Genomic DNA, 15,268 nt, shown 5'->3' on the forward strand with positions numbered 1-15,268 from the left:
ATGACGAAATATATCGTCTGGACGATAGAAAATGTCTATCGTTTTATATTAGGCTCTATCGCTTACGCCACGATAAGGCGTTTATGGCAGAATTTTACGTCAAGATGCACCTCATGCCACGGCATGCCCATGGACGCTGCAATACATAAACAAACATGGAGGAAGACGGTAGTAGACGCGGTTCAGACCAGGGTAATTCTCAGAGTAATTATGCCAGAGTGGTGGCATAAGCGTTCAAAACAAACTTCAGACACAGACGCTGCAACGGGCTTTTACGCGTGGCACACCAGCCATATATTGAAATATTTTAATGGCAGGTGTAGGGATGACGAAAACTAAACATTTTCTTGACCGACCACCGAGCCTCATTAGCCGGTTGAAACCGATTAGTTTAAAATATGCTGCGCTATTTGAAATAACAGCCGCGAGCCGCGCTCCCTCTGTCTCTCTCTCGCTCTCTCACTCACACACACACGCGCTGCCGCCTCCCATCCACTCACGTCACTTTTTTAAAATCCCCCACAGCGCGAAACACGAGTCCCGCAAACGCGCCGCAGAGGAGCTTGTTTGTAATCAGAGGACAAATGGCTCCTTAGTTTCGAAATGGTTTGGGTACAAGGGGATCGCGGTGAAAAAGGCGTTTGTCCAGCGTTAGAAGCTCATTTGAAACATTGCCGCGGCTCATTCTGAAGAGACGCCGCTTTAGTTCGAGGTAGTGCTAACAATAATAAAGAAAGACGATCAACACCTTATGTGTTTCCACTGAAATGAAGATGTAATATATTTCCAAATGTAAGCCCATCTTAAGCGAAATGCACGCTTCATACTGTCGTCTGCTCTGGCTCTAACCTCGAGTGTTTACTTTTTGCAAACCTTGTGAGCGCGCAAACCCAAACGCTGTGACCTCGCGCCAAATGTTTTTATTGGTTTATTAAGTACAAACAGGCGAGTTATGAAAAATTGAGCGCGAGGGATATGTTCAATCACACAAAAAGATTTTGGAATGAGACGGCCACCTGTAGTAGCGTTTAGTCCACTGTCTATAATAGCCTAATTTAGAGATCACTTTTTTATTTATTTTAACCGACAACTTTGATCGGTTAACGTTGATACGGTCAGCCATCGGTCAAACGGTCATCGGTTAACATCCCTAGGCAGGTGTTAACTTTACCAACAGTCTTGCTTTAAAAAAAGGTTCTAAATAAAATAAAAATGTAGTCCATACTACCTTTATTTGTTTTGTATATCATTTCAAACTGCATTTCCACATTGCAATTTTGTATAGACTATTCATAAACTGAATTAACAGAAAAATTGCTATATCGTTATGTATATCGTTATCGGGATATCAAATGAGCTATATCGGGATATGAAATTTCGGCCATATCGCCCAGCCCTAGTCAGGGTAACTCCTCACTGCTTCATGAGGCTTCATTTCCCCATCCCTACTATACACGATGTGATTGGCCCGACCAGAGTTTGGCGTTTACAGCTCAGAGGGATATTGAGAGTTCCTAGACGACACTTGCGGGCAGATTCAATTTGCTGCCGCTAGGGTGCGTCTAGATTTCTAGGCTACATGCCACGCTCAAAACTGCTTAAATCACCTTTCTTTCCCATTCTGACATTCAGTTTGGAGTTCAGGAGATTGCCTGGACCAGGACCACACCCCTAAATGCATTGAAGCAACTGCCATGTGATTGGTTGACTAGATAATTGCATTAATGAGAAATTGAACAGGTGTTCCTAATAATCCTTTAGGTGAGTGTATGTCAAAGCTGATTAAACAATGGTGAGAATAATTATATCAACACACACACACACACACACACACACACACACACACACACACACACACACACACACACACACACACACACACACACACACACACACACACACACACACACACACACACACACACACACACACACACACACACACACACACACCGAACTTTTTTTCATACAAGCAAATTTTTTTACACGGACAAGTGAATGACCGATTTACTTGTCAACAACTTGTTTACAAGCACAGTTTTTTATATATACATTTTTTATTATGAAGATTATTTAATGACAACCTATATGCATTACAAATATGAAGAGAAAAAAAAAACATCCCAACCTACTATTTTCTCTTTGAATGTGAACGCCTACACACATGATGTGTGTTGTATTGTTTGTATGTATGTGAATGTCTCTACACACATCTGTGACTTGAGTGTGTGATCGGGACTTTTATTTTGTAGTGGAGATGTGACGTCATAAGGCTGCGCCGCGCTCCTGCATCTGTTGTGATTCTGCTGAAGGAAGGTTTGTGTTTTAAGCGTTTAAAGTGTTTAAATAAATGCGAACTGTTCAGGCAAATTTATAGTTTGAAAAAAACCCCAGTTAAATTAATGTTTGATTATTTATTGTGACATTCCACTGCTTTATCGAACACGAATGGCCGTTGTTTAGTGCGAATAAAGCTCATTCATACACGAGTAACAGAAAAAGCTGCATCTCGTTTCTCTCTATATATTGTGAATCAGTTTATCATAAACATGAATTCGGTCACTGGCGAGTAGAGGTGAGAGATGTAAAGCATAAATGGCTAAATGCAATCCAATTGTGTGTTATTATTTTATTAATTGCTTTAGAGTTTTGAGTGTGTTTTTGTTTAATCATGTGATTTTAAATTTATTAAATTAGTTACCCAAAAATGAAACTTCTGTCATTAATTACTCGCCTTTATGTCTTTCCAAACCTGTAATATCGTCGTTCATCTTCAAAACACAAATGTGTATATTTTTTTATGAAATCTGAGCTTTCTGGCCGATCCTTCAACCGTTGGTCCCTGTTGAAATCCATTATATGCAGAAAAATCCTGAAATGTTTTCCTCAAAATACTTAATTTCTTGCCAAGTGAAGAAAGAAAGACATGAACTTCTTGGATGAGATAGGAGTGAGTAAACTGTAAGGAAATCTTCATTTTAAAGTGAACTAATCCTTTAAGGTTGAACCACTGGAGTCACGTGGACCATTATAATGATGTTTTAATACCTTCTGGGCCTTGAAAGTGTTAATTAAATAGCAGTCTATGGAGGGGTTGGAGAGCTTTCAGATTTCATCCAGAATTTACATTTTTGGCCGAACTATCTCTTTACTGTCTCTCACCGTTACCAGTGACTGAACTTAGGAGCTGACTGAGGCACAATCACAAATGTAGTTGCCATTTATTGGTTATTTTTGCATTTATTCTCATCTTAAAGATGGCGTTTATTAAAGAGGAGAGTGAAGACCTGAAGATTGAGGAAATATTCAGCGTTAAACATGAAGAAACTGAGGAACAAACCAAGATGGCTTTCGTTAAAGAGGAGAGTGAAGACATTAAGATTGAAGTGAGAGTGAAACATGAAGAAACTGAGGAACAAACAGGTTGGTTTCATCCTCTTAACCTCACTGATGAAGAAGTACACACATGGACTACTGCTGTTCTTTACCTGTAATGCTGCATCTGGTCAACAAGTTAGTTACTTTATAATGATTTGGCAACATGTACTGTAGTGTTTTGTAGTCACGCCGTTTCGCTGTCTTGTGTTTTAAACGCGCTCTCAGTGTGCGTGCTGTGATGCCTCGTGTGTCAACACAAGTTATTTGGCCTCTAGAGGACGCTCTTGTGCTATATAATGACAGCGGTGTACTAAATTTTGCATACAGATTACAAGACCACCAAGATATCCCGGCTTAATCCCTGATCCTAGCTTTGTGTAATAGGCCCCGGGTCGCCTCATGTGGACAGACATGTTTAGATCGCATGACCAGATGCTGCCTTCAAACTGAAAGATACTGCTTCCACGTTGGACATTTGTCACACTTTAATAATTTAATTAGACACTTGTCACACATTAAATTAGGACAAATAGCCTAAAAAACTATTTTAAGTCATTTTAAATCCAATGGGCCTCGTTCATGATTTTTTTTGTGTGTGTGTGTGTGTAAATCGTTTGTAAAGCCGTTCTGACAAATTGTCGTGTTCATGAAAAGTTAATATTTTTTAACCCTTTATCGGGCGAAGAATCATATTTGGTAACTTAATCGCATATTTGCAATGGCGCTTATGTCTCTCCTCCGTGAGCTTGTATAAGCACATGGTTTTCTCCCAGCCAATCAGCGGATACCAGTCTACATCACAGATAGTGACACCATTGCATCCGACCAATCAGGAGTTGCCCGGGGCGTTTCAAACTTCAGTGTCATTGCGGAATTCGTGAATGAAGGATTTATGCTACTACCTTCTCCCACAAATACGGAAATATCATCAAAACAAAAAATGGTAAGTTAATGAAACTCACACGTTATATGGTTTAATAGTTGTGTTAAATGTTGAGATGTTGTTTTCGTAGGATTTCTATAAAGTAGTGAACGTTGTGGCATGAAAAATGGTGTGATCATATCTGATCATACGCCCCATTCAGGTAAGACTAGCGCAAGTGACAGAATGTTTATTTATAGACATACGCCCGATACGTCTAGTAAGCCATACTTAGGGTATTCTTTTTACATTTAATGTATTATAACATAGGAAAATAGTATTTAAGTGCATTGAATGTTGCCACAGGGTTGCAAAACAGTATACAGTGATCCAGTGGTAAACTTAAACCATTTATTAAAATAATCAAGTCATAAATAGCGAAATATGTGTAATTTTTGTCAGTTTTATGACCTTATTATACGTAAATGGTATATATTGGTGTTATTTTTTTTACTGTGAGCCTCATTACTGCTAAAATAAGTGGTACCACCTGTAATAGTGCTATTTTTCACATAATGCATTATAATGTAGGGCAATTGAACCTCATTACTGCTAAAATAAGTGGTACCACCAGTACTTACAGAACTATTTTTTTAATTAATGCATTATAACTAGGGCTGCACGTTTTCAAGTTTTTCATTAACCGTTAACCGAGGCCCTTAGCGGTTAATACTCGGTTAACCATAGTGTGCGTCAGGGTTATTTTTAGTTTATTAATTTGACGACCGCCATTTCCGTAGTGAACGCGCCTATATAGAGAAATGCACATCATGGATTACACAATCAGAGAGTAGCCTATTTATTTTCGTTTTAAATTGTTAAAAGACATTTCAAGTTTCTTAAGATATATTTCATGTCTGCGAGGCATACGCTGAGTTTCGTTAAATTAGGATGAGATGCGCTCCAGTTCACGAGCAATGCGAGTGGCCGCGAGTAGGGCTGGGATAAACGATTATTTTTTAAACGATTAATCTGGCGATTATTTTTTTCGATGCATCGATTAATCTAACGATTAATTTTTCCTGTCCGATTCGGTTTCGATTCGATTAGCGATTATCTCCCCATTAATTGCCTAATAGCAGTTTATACATGTTGATTTAATTATCTGAATGAAAAAAACTAATTCCTTAACATTGCAATATATGTTTATTGCTTTTAAAATTCCAAAGTAAGACTATACAAGAACAATCCATTCAATAAAATCATAACAATGTACACACACACACACACACACACACACAAATAAATAAATAGCTAAGTATAATTATCGATTAAATATCAACAAGTTGGTTAATCAAATCCAGGGACACTGAAAGCGTGCCGTGAGCGTCTCAGCTGCGTGGCGTGTCCGTTTTTGTTTCGGCTCCCACGTAAACAGGTTGGAGTCTGCACACTGCCTGTGCCGTCAATATCATAGATATATGGTCAATAGGCTACTGCCGACGTTGTCTTTGCTGTATCAATAGGCTATTTATGTTTAACATTAAGAATAGGGCTTCCCTCCGCATCAATAGCAGCGCAGCGTCAGACACGCTTCTAGTGTGCAGAGGCAGAGAAAACGCCACGCAGCCCCGTGGCTGATCCGCAACAGAAACGCCACGCGCATCCGCGGCATGACAGTGAAAACAGTAACATGTAGAGTGCATTACGGGCGCCAATATTCCGTTTAAAACCGGAATAGTCCTGGGATGAAACTGCTCACTTAGAGGATGGATACCCTCGGTCACATCAGCGCGATTAGACATTGAACATTTTAAATTTAAAACAGCTTATTATGTAGGTAACGTAGCCAATGTGTCCGATGCTTTCACTTGATGCAAACATTTGTTTTTGTGATTAAAATACATAAAATATTACCAAAACATCTGTCTTCCTGTGTGCAGAAATTTGTTTATGTAGCCGTGACAACAAAACGTGTGCATGCGCGCCTGTGTTAAGAGTGCTTGCTCCGTGCGCGCCGCGCGCCAACCCGCAAGCCTTGCATTTCTGAAAGTCTGAGGAGCCACTCGTCTTGCTACCATAGATATACATAATAAATAATATACTTAATTACATAATATACTTTATTATGTACATCTATGGTTGTTACTACTCTCCGGCGCCACCATCTTTATTTTGAGTCTGACGAATCGACGCGCATATTTTGCGTCGACGTATTTTTTGCGTCGACGTCATCGATGACATCGACGCGTTGTCCCAGCCCTAGCCGCGAGGGCGCCTGCATAATTAGGGCATGTAGTAAAATATGCAGCCGAGAAGGATTCACACAGCGTTTGGCTCGCGCATCTGTGGACTCGTTCCTTCAGCTCTGGCCATCTTGCTTTCAGTCCGCGATTAGCTTTTTTGTTTTCTTCATTACAGTTAAAGTAACGTCTGCTTTTCGCTAGTCCCTCACAAGTTTCTCACTTTAAACTTTCTTTTTATCCGTTATGCACAGCGCGTGCGGCTCGCGCTCTGCTTCTGCTCTAATGCGACTTTTAGTCCAGTGCGACGTATGTTATTTTCCTCTTCATGACGCATATTTTAACTGATTCGACTCATAGTCCGGAGCAACTTATAGCCTGAAAAATGCGGTAAGCACTGCATTGCAATACTTGCACTTTGCCCCGTCACTCTCATTTTTAAAGTGCTCCCACGCTTTCTTTGCCCGCTTAGAAAGCTAGTCATGACTTCTTCTTGTGGATATTACAAATATCTGGGAGCGCTCTGGCGGTCTCTAGGGGTGCAAACATATATTACAACTAAATTCAAAGCACGTCATTGACGCCACTTAACCGAGCAAAATGTTTCACTCGGTTACGCAATTTTTAACGGTTAATCGGTCAATCAGTTAACCATGGACACCCCTAATTATAACGTAGGACAATAGTACGTAATAGTGCATTGAATGTTGCCACAGGTTTATATAACATTATACAATGATCCATTGGGAAATGTAAGCCATTTATTGAAATGATCAAGCCATCAATAGTAAAATATATTTAACTTATAATATTTTTTTATATTATTATTATTACTAATAACCCAGTTTATATTATTATGACATATATTGGTGTTTATTTTTACTGTGAGCCTTATTACTGCTAAGTGGTACCACTAGTACTTATTCAGCTATTTTTCACTTCTTATTATATATTTACAATTTAAATGTCAACATTCTTTGTTTTCAGGAGATTTGCACTTGATTTACTTTTTTTCATTCACAAATAACTCAAAGACGGCTTGATATTGACACAAAAACATTTACTTTTCTTTTGCAGCTGTCTACTCGCCTCTTTTACGGAAAGAAGCCGATTGTTGTTGTGCCAGCTAACCCTACCATCAGCGACGATGAGGGCTCCGAGGAAGACGACGACGTTGCAGACCCCGACTTCATACCACTTAGCCACAGCATGGACACTCCATGCCCGAGTGACACGGGCCCCTCTGCCAAGAGGAAGTGTGTGCGGCTTGCAGTGGAGGAACTAGAGGATGAGGAAGATGACGACGACAATGATGAGAACGAGGACGAAGACCAACCAGCACCACAAGCCAAGGGGCGGAAGAAGGGGAAGACAGCAGCCAGGATAACCACCTGGAAAAAGGTTGACCTGGATAACCAAGCCCTGCCTGAATACCATCACATGCCCCCTGACTTCATTGAGACTCCATATAGTTACTTTAGCAGGTACTTCAGCCCGCATGTAATAAATCATATAACATACCAGACCAACTTATATGCAACCCAGAAGGACGTCAACACCCCCTTCACCACCACTGAAGATGAGATGACAACCTTTGTGGCTATCCTGCTGTACATGGGGATTTCTGAGCTACCTTCTATTGATGACTACTGGGCAATGGAGACCAGGGTACCTCAAGTAGCAAACCTCATGTCATCTAAGAGGTTCAGGCTGATGAGAAGGCTTGTCCACTTTAATGACAACACCCAGATCCCTGGCACCATCGACAGATTTTACAAAGTCCGGCCACTGTTCAGCCTCCTGGTTACTGCCTTCAGGAGTGAGCCACAGACCCACAAGCAGTCTGTGGATGAGGTTATGGTTGCCTACAAAGGCAGGACAGCTGGCAACCTGAGGCAATACATAAAGAACAAGCCAGACAAATGGGGCTTTAAGTTGTTTGCCAGGGCTTCTGAGGATGGCTTTGTTCATGACCTGGTGCTATACCAGGGCAAAACTACGCTAGAGGCCCATGGTGTCCCCATGACATCTGAACAACAAGCCATGGGTGTCACCAGCCAGATAGTCTCCGTCCTGGCCAGCACCATGTCCTCCTCTACCACCACAGCCATCTTTGCAGACAACTTTTTCACCAGCCTGGAGATTGTGCGGTACCTCAAACGCAAGAACTGCAGGTACACGGGGACAGCCAGGGACAACAGAATAGGAAAGCCTCCACTGAAGTCCATCAAGGATATGGAGAAAAAGGTGGTCCCACGTGGTTTGCACGACTTCGTCACCAGTGATGATGGGATCCTGGCCCTCAGGTGGAAGGACAACAGGGTTGTCACTCTGTTGTCAACAGACATGGGGGTGGAGCCCATATCCTCGGTGTACCGGTTCTGCAGTGACACCAAGAGGAAGGAACAAGTAAGCTGCCCTGCTGTCATCAAAAGCTACAATGCCAACATGGGGGGCATTGACAAAAGTGACATGCTGGTCCACCTCTACCGTACCCCCATGAGATCCAAGAGGTGGTACATGCGGATGTTTGCATATGCAATTGATGTCAGCCTCACAAATGCCTGGATTATGTACAGGAGGGACAGCAAGGCTCTTGGTTTGGATGGCCTGTCGTTGAAGAACTTCCGGATCCAGGTGTTCAAGAGTTGCAGCAGCCAGAGGCCAGTCATGTCTCGCTCCCGAAGGTGCTCATCTTTTCCATGTGTCCCCAGCACCTCTGCTGACGTCCCCAAGCCTGTCCGGGGACACCGCAGCCACAACCCAGATGCTTCGAAACGGTTTGATATGTCCCTGTTCCATGCCCCTGTCTACACTAACCGCCAGACCTGCAAGTACTGCAGCAGGAAGGGGAATATATTGAGGTCAAACGTGGTCTGCCGGGTCTGCAAGGTCCATCTGTGCCTCAATGCGGATCGCAACTGTTTTCTGAAGTACCATGAAGCAGTTGCTTAATTGACTGGCTTGTTTTGTAAGAAAAAAGTACTTGCAAAGTAAAAAGAAAAAGAAAGTTCAAAACAAAAGTTCTTTAACATTCTATTAAGTGAATATATGTATATATGTTTTTTATATTTTTGTTGTTGAATTTGACATGAAAAAGAAATGTTCCTAAATAAAAGAAAAAATGTTCCTAAATAAACAAATTGGATAAATCAAATGAAAGGGCGACAACATGTTTGATTGATTATTACATATAATTATAAAGTCCACTCTGCTCTTTTCCCCACCCGCCACTTGCTGTCTTTCTGTAGAAGTGAATCGCTACATGTTGTAGGGCCAACAACTCTGATTCTGGTAGAGGTGTTAGTGAGGCCAGCAGGGGGCGCTCACCCTGTGGTCTGTGTGGGTCCTAACACCCCAGTATAGTGATGGTGTTAGTGAGGCCAGCAGGGGGCGCTCACCCTGTGGTCTGTGTGGGTCCTAACACCCCAGTATAGTGATGGGGACGCTATACTGACAAAGAGCACCGTCCTTCGGATGAGACGTTAAACCGAGGTCCTGACTCTCTGTGGTCGTTAAAAATCCCATGGCACTTCTCGTAAAGAGTAGGGGTGTAACCCCGGTGTCCTGGCCAAATTCCCTTGATTGGCTCTTACCAATCATGGCCTCCTAATAATCCCCATCCACTGAATTGGATGGGGGATCCCCCCTCTATCACCCTCTCTTCTCTCCACCTATCGCTGGTGTGTGGTGAGCGCACTGGCGCCGTTGTACTGTGGCTGCCGTCGCATCATCCAAGTGGATGCTGCACACTGGTGGTGGTCGAGGAGAGACCCCTGACATGAGTGTGAAGCGCTTTGGGTGTACAGTGGTACATATGAAAGCGCTATATAAATGCCTCATTCATTCATTCATTCATTCTGATTTGTAGTGGTGTCCATCACCCATTATAAATCAACTATGTATAATTATAAAGATGTTTTATTGACACAATATATTTGCTTGAGTATATATAGTTATCAATATATATATATATAGATTAAAATATAGGAAAATGGATCATTCACACTGCACTATTGTGGCTATTTGATATTATGCAAGACCTCGTATCGGTGGAATTGCAGCTCTATAATCGGCAGGTGTGGGGTCTCGTGATCTAGCCAAAGTGTGTACGTTTGGAGAATTATAATGTCAAAAATCAGCTGAAACCCTCCTTATGTCTGTGGTCTTCCAGGTTTTTAAAATTGGTAAAGATTAAAAAAAAAAAAAAAATTGCCTAGTGTGTCCCAGGCCATAAACACATGATTAAAACAGTAACGTTAACATTTTACCACTGCATTACTCACATTACAAACCACATCCATAATAACTTGGGCAGTGTCCTGAACACAGAATGTTCACCAAGGCTACGTCTACACTAATCCGGATACATTTAAAAACAGAGTTTTCGTCTAAAAACGCTTTTCAATTGTTTTCCAAAAAATGTTCATCTACACTGAAACGTCTGATAACGCTTACATCCCCTTACTGGGCATGAGCAAATCCAAGACGCTTCGACTTGCGTCATTTCCGCTACTTGTTTATCGAATCTTTGAAATTTTGCGGCAATGTTGAGAAAAGTCACTGAGTTTTTTTAAATGGGCCGACGCTGAGGTGGAGTTGTTGCTGCGAGTAACACATGAATATAAAGTGTGAATTGGTCATATGACTGCATCACATGGCTAAAAATGCGTCATCGTATTATAAAGCCTTCGTTTTCACAGTCCACACTACGACGCGAAGACAGTGTTTTCAAATTTATTCGCTTTGGAGAGCATTTTCAAAGCGATACGTTTTCATTGACTTAAAATGCTGTCTCAGTGTGGACGGAAGGCCAAAACGGAGAGAAAATGGGGACATGGCCCAAATATAATGGAAAAAAGGTTCTGAGATTACAGTTAACGTCTCTTTCAGTATTTTTTATTGGGTAAAGGTTCTAGCATAAATTAGTTTGGTTTTGATGCCTTAAATGTGTTAGTATGTGTTAAATGTCTTGAAGTCTGTTGTTTTTTTTGCCATTAAACTGGGTTAACTTTTATTTGTACTTGTATTTTAGATCTGATGACACTGAAAGTGGAGAGTCAAGAACTAAATGAAATGGGAGAGAAAGACCAGTATGGGCAACATCATGAAACACAGACTGAAACGATTTCCTCACAAAAAAACTTTCAAAAGCCTGGAAAGAGTTTCACTGAAAAACAACACCTTAAAGTCCACAGGAAAATTCACACTGGAGCAAGGCCATTCAAATGTAATCAGTGTGGAAAGAGTTTCACTAAAATGAACGGCCTTAACAGGCACATAAAAATTCACTCTGTAGAGAAGCCTTTCACTTGCCAACAGTGTGGAAAGAGCTTTGCTGATAATGCACAACTTAAAGGCCACATGAGAATTCACTCCGGGGAAAAGCCTTACATCTGCCAACAGTGTGGAAAGAGCTTCGCTGATAACGCACACCTTAAAGGACACATGAGAATTCACACTGGAGAGAAGCCATACACCTGCCCTCAGTGTGGAAAGAGCTTTGTTCAAAAGGGACACCTTAAAAAACACATGATAATTCACACTGGAGAGAAGCCTTTTACTTGCAGATTATGTGCAAAGAGCTTCACTGAAAAAGGAAACCTTAAAAAACACATGAGAGTTCACACAGGAGATAAGCCTTATACCTGCCAACAGTGTGGAAAGAGTTTCACTCAAAAAGAGCATCTTACAGGCCACATGAGAGTTCACACTGGGGAGAAGCCTTTCACATGCCAACAGTGTGGAAAGAGCTTCACTGATAAAAGACACATCAAAATCCACATAAGAATTCACAGTGGAGTGAAGCCTTACACCTGCCAACAGTGTGGAAAGAGTTTCACCCAAAAAGAGCATCTTACAGGCCACATGAGAGTTCACACTAGAGAGAAGTCTTTTACCTGCATTTTGTGTGGAAAGAACTTCACTGATAAAGGAAACCTTAAAGTCCACATGAGAATTCACAATGTAAAAAGCCTTTCACCTGCAAACAGTGTGGGAAAAGCTTCTCAAGAAAACTAAACTTGGAACATGAACATTCAAAATGTAAAGAAGCTTTTCACCTGCAAATTGTGAGGGAAGAGGTTTACAAGAGAAATAAACCCTGAACATGAAAAAGTCACACCGGAGAGAAGCAGTTCACATGTGATCAGGGTGGAAAGTGTTCCAAACTAAAAGTAATGGCCACTTTAAAATTGCCTCAAGATGTGTGAAAATGTTTCATTTTAAAAGGACACCTGAAGCTTCTGGGGTTGACAAACACGCCTGAGAGTTCTGTCAAAGGCTCATTTGTTTGTGGACGTGATCCACATCCAGAAAGTATTCTCATCGCTTCACCTTTTCCACATTTTATGTTACAGCCTTATTCCAAAATATATTCATTTCATGATTTTTTTTTTTCCTCAGTTACTAACAATACCCAATAATGACAACATGAATGTCTTTACATGTATTCAATGTATTCAAAATAAAAAAACGAAAAATCAACCACACACCTATTTTTGGGTAGTTTCTCCCATTCTTCTTAGCAGGACCTCTCAACCTCCATCAGGTTGGATGGGGGAGTGTCAGTGCACAGCCATTTTCAGATCTCTCCAGAGATGTTCAATCGGGTTCAAGTCTGGGCTCTGGCTGGGCCACTCAAGGATATTCACAGAGTTGTCCAGTAGCCACTCCTTTGTTATCTTAGCTGTGTGCTTGGGGTCACTGTCCTGTTAGAAGAGGAACCATTCGCCCCAGTCTGAGGTCCAAAGGACACTGGAGCAGGTTTTCAGCAAGGATGTCTCTGTACATTGCTGCATTCATCTTTCCCTTAATCCTGACTAGTCTCCCAGTTCCAACCGCTGAAAAACATCCCCACAGCATGATGCTGCCACCACCATGCTTCACTGTACGGATGGGACTGGCCAGGTGATGAGCGGTGCCTAGTTTCCTCCAGATATGACGCTTGCCATTCAGGCCTAAGAGTTCAATCTTTGTTTAATCAGACCAGAGAATTTTGTTTCTCTTTGTCTGAGAGTCCTTTAGGTGCAAACTATCATGTGCCATTTGGCCACTCTACGATACAGGCCTGATTGGTGGAGAGCTGCAGAGATGGTTGTTCTTCTGGAAGGTTCTCCTTTCTCCACAGAGAAACGCTGGAGGTCTGTCAGAGTGACCATCGGGTTCTTGGTCACCTCCCTGACTAAGGCCCTTCTCCCCCGATTGCTCAGTTTGGCGGCTCTAGTAAGAGTCCTGGTGGCTCCAAACTTCTTCCATGTATGGATGATGGAGGCCGCTGTACTCATTGGGACCTTCGATGCTGCAGAAATGTTTCTTCAACCTTCCCCAGATCTGTGCCTCGATACAATCCTGTCTCTGAGGTCTACAGACAATTCCTTGGACTTAATGGCTTGGTTTGTGCTCTGACATGCACTGTTAACTGTGGGACCTTACATAGACAGGTGTGTACCTTTCCAAATAATTTCAAATCCCCTGAATTTAACACAGGTGGACTCCAGTCAAGTTGTAGAAACATTTAGAGGATGATCAGTGGAAACAGGAAGCGCCTGAGCTCAATTTTGAGTGTCATGGCAAAGGCTGTGAAAACTTGTCTGTGATCTAAAAAAAAATTTTTTTTCAAACAACTTCTTTTTACATCTTTCACGTTGTTTTAATGAGGTATTGTTTGTAGAATTGAGGGGGAAAAAAGAATTCAATTCATTTTGGATTAAGTCTGTAACAATACAAAATGTGGAAAAAATTAAGTGCTGTGAATACTTTCCGGATGCACTGTATGATCTGCGATGTGTTGATTTGTTTTTTTTTTTATTGGACAGATATTTTTTTGTACTGAATTAAAATCTCTCTCTTTGTCCATGAAAGACCAAATAAATATTTTTTTTCAACTACTTAACGATGCTGAATCAAATCCAATTGTGTGTGTGTTCAGGTGGCAAACTTTGGAAAAAGTAACCAAGTCTTGTACTGCTCAGATTAAGGAAACATTTTGTAAAAACAAAATTACTTTGCCCATATTTGTACCCAAGGACCATTTAGGCTTAAAATACTATGGTTGTACAGATAAAAATGCTTCCTAAGAAACTCTAAGGTCTTCTGTAGGGTCTTCTTTTATATGTGTCCACTTATAATCAAAACAAAACATTGTGCTTTTGTTAAATGAAGTAATAAACTTTGTGCTTTGTAACGGTGACGACCCGATTAAAAAAAAAAAAAAAAAACTAATTAATTTTGATTTAGGTCAGTTAGTTTTGGGCGCCAGACAGGCAATCCTGTCTGTATTTTGTAATGCAAATAACCCAGATAGTTCAAGTACCACACGTTACATAAATCAACTCAAGATAAAGTTAAAGATAAAGCTCAGGATCATCACAAATGACATATGGTGTGGTTTAAAAGAAATGTATTTCACAAAAGGAAAATTAATAAAAAATAACACAAACTTCTCAATTCTCACTGATAAACACATCAAACATTAGCCTAGAAATCTAGACGCACCCTAGCGGCAGCAAATCTAATCTGTCCGCAAGTGTCGTCTAGCAACTCTCAATACCCTTCTGAGCTGTAAACACCAAACTCTGGTCGGGCCAATCACATCGTGTATAGAGTCGGTGGGCGGGGCCATAATGACGACGGCCGAGTTGCGTTTGCGTGCTTCTAGTAAACACAGAAACTGGCGAACGGCGGTCTTTCGAATCAGCTCTGACCGCGACTCTGGAAGACTTGGAGTTAAGCTTTTCTCTGAGAAAAGAACAAAGGACGGCACTGAAGTCATTCTTAAAAAGGGA

General features: G+C 41.2%; 1 protein-coding gene across 1 annotated transcript in view; it reads left to right on the forward strand.

The window, feature by feature from the left end:
* The first annotated feature begins 3,478 nt into the window (after positions 1-3,478).
* LOC137049287 (gastrula zinc finger protein XlCGF57.1-like) overlaps positions 3,479-15,268 on the forward strand; it is a 55,065-nt gene continuing 43,275 nt past the window's right edge. The window contains exons 1-2 of the mRNA XM_067427788.1: positions 3,479-3,512; positions 11,518-14,370. Coding sequence (XP_067283889.1) covers positions 11,523-12,503 — 981 coding nt within the window. The 5' untranslated portion in view covers positions 3,479-3,512; positions 11,518-11,522 and the 3' untranslated portion in view covers positions 12,504-14,370. Of the gene's footprint in view, positions 3,513-11,517 lie in introns of the transcript that reaches the window.

The sequence above is a fragment of the Pseudorasbora parva genome, chromosome 20, assembly GCF_024679245.1.
Source record: "Pseudorasbora parva isolate DD20220531a chromosome 20, ASM2467924v1, whole genome shotgun sequence".
Taxonomy (NCBI): domain Eukaryota; kingdom Metazoa; phylum Chordata; class Actinopteri; order Cypriniformes; family Gobionidae; genus Pseudorasbora; species Pseudorasbora parva.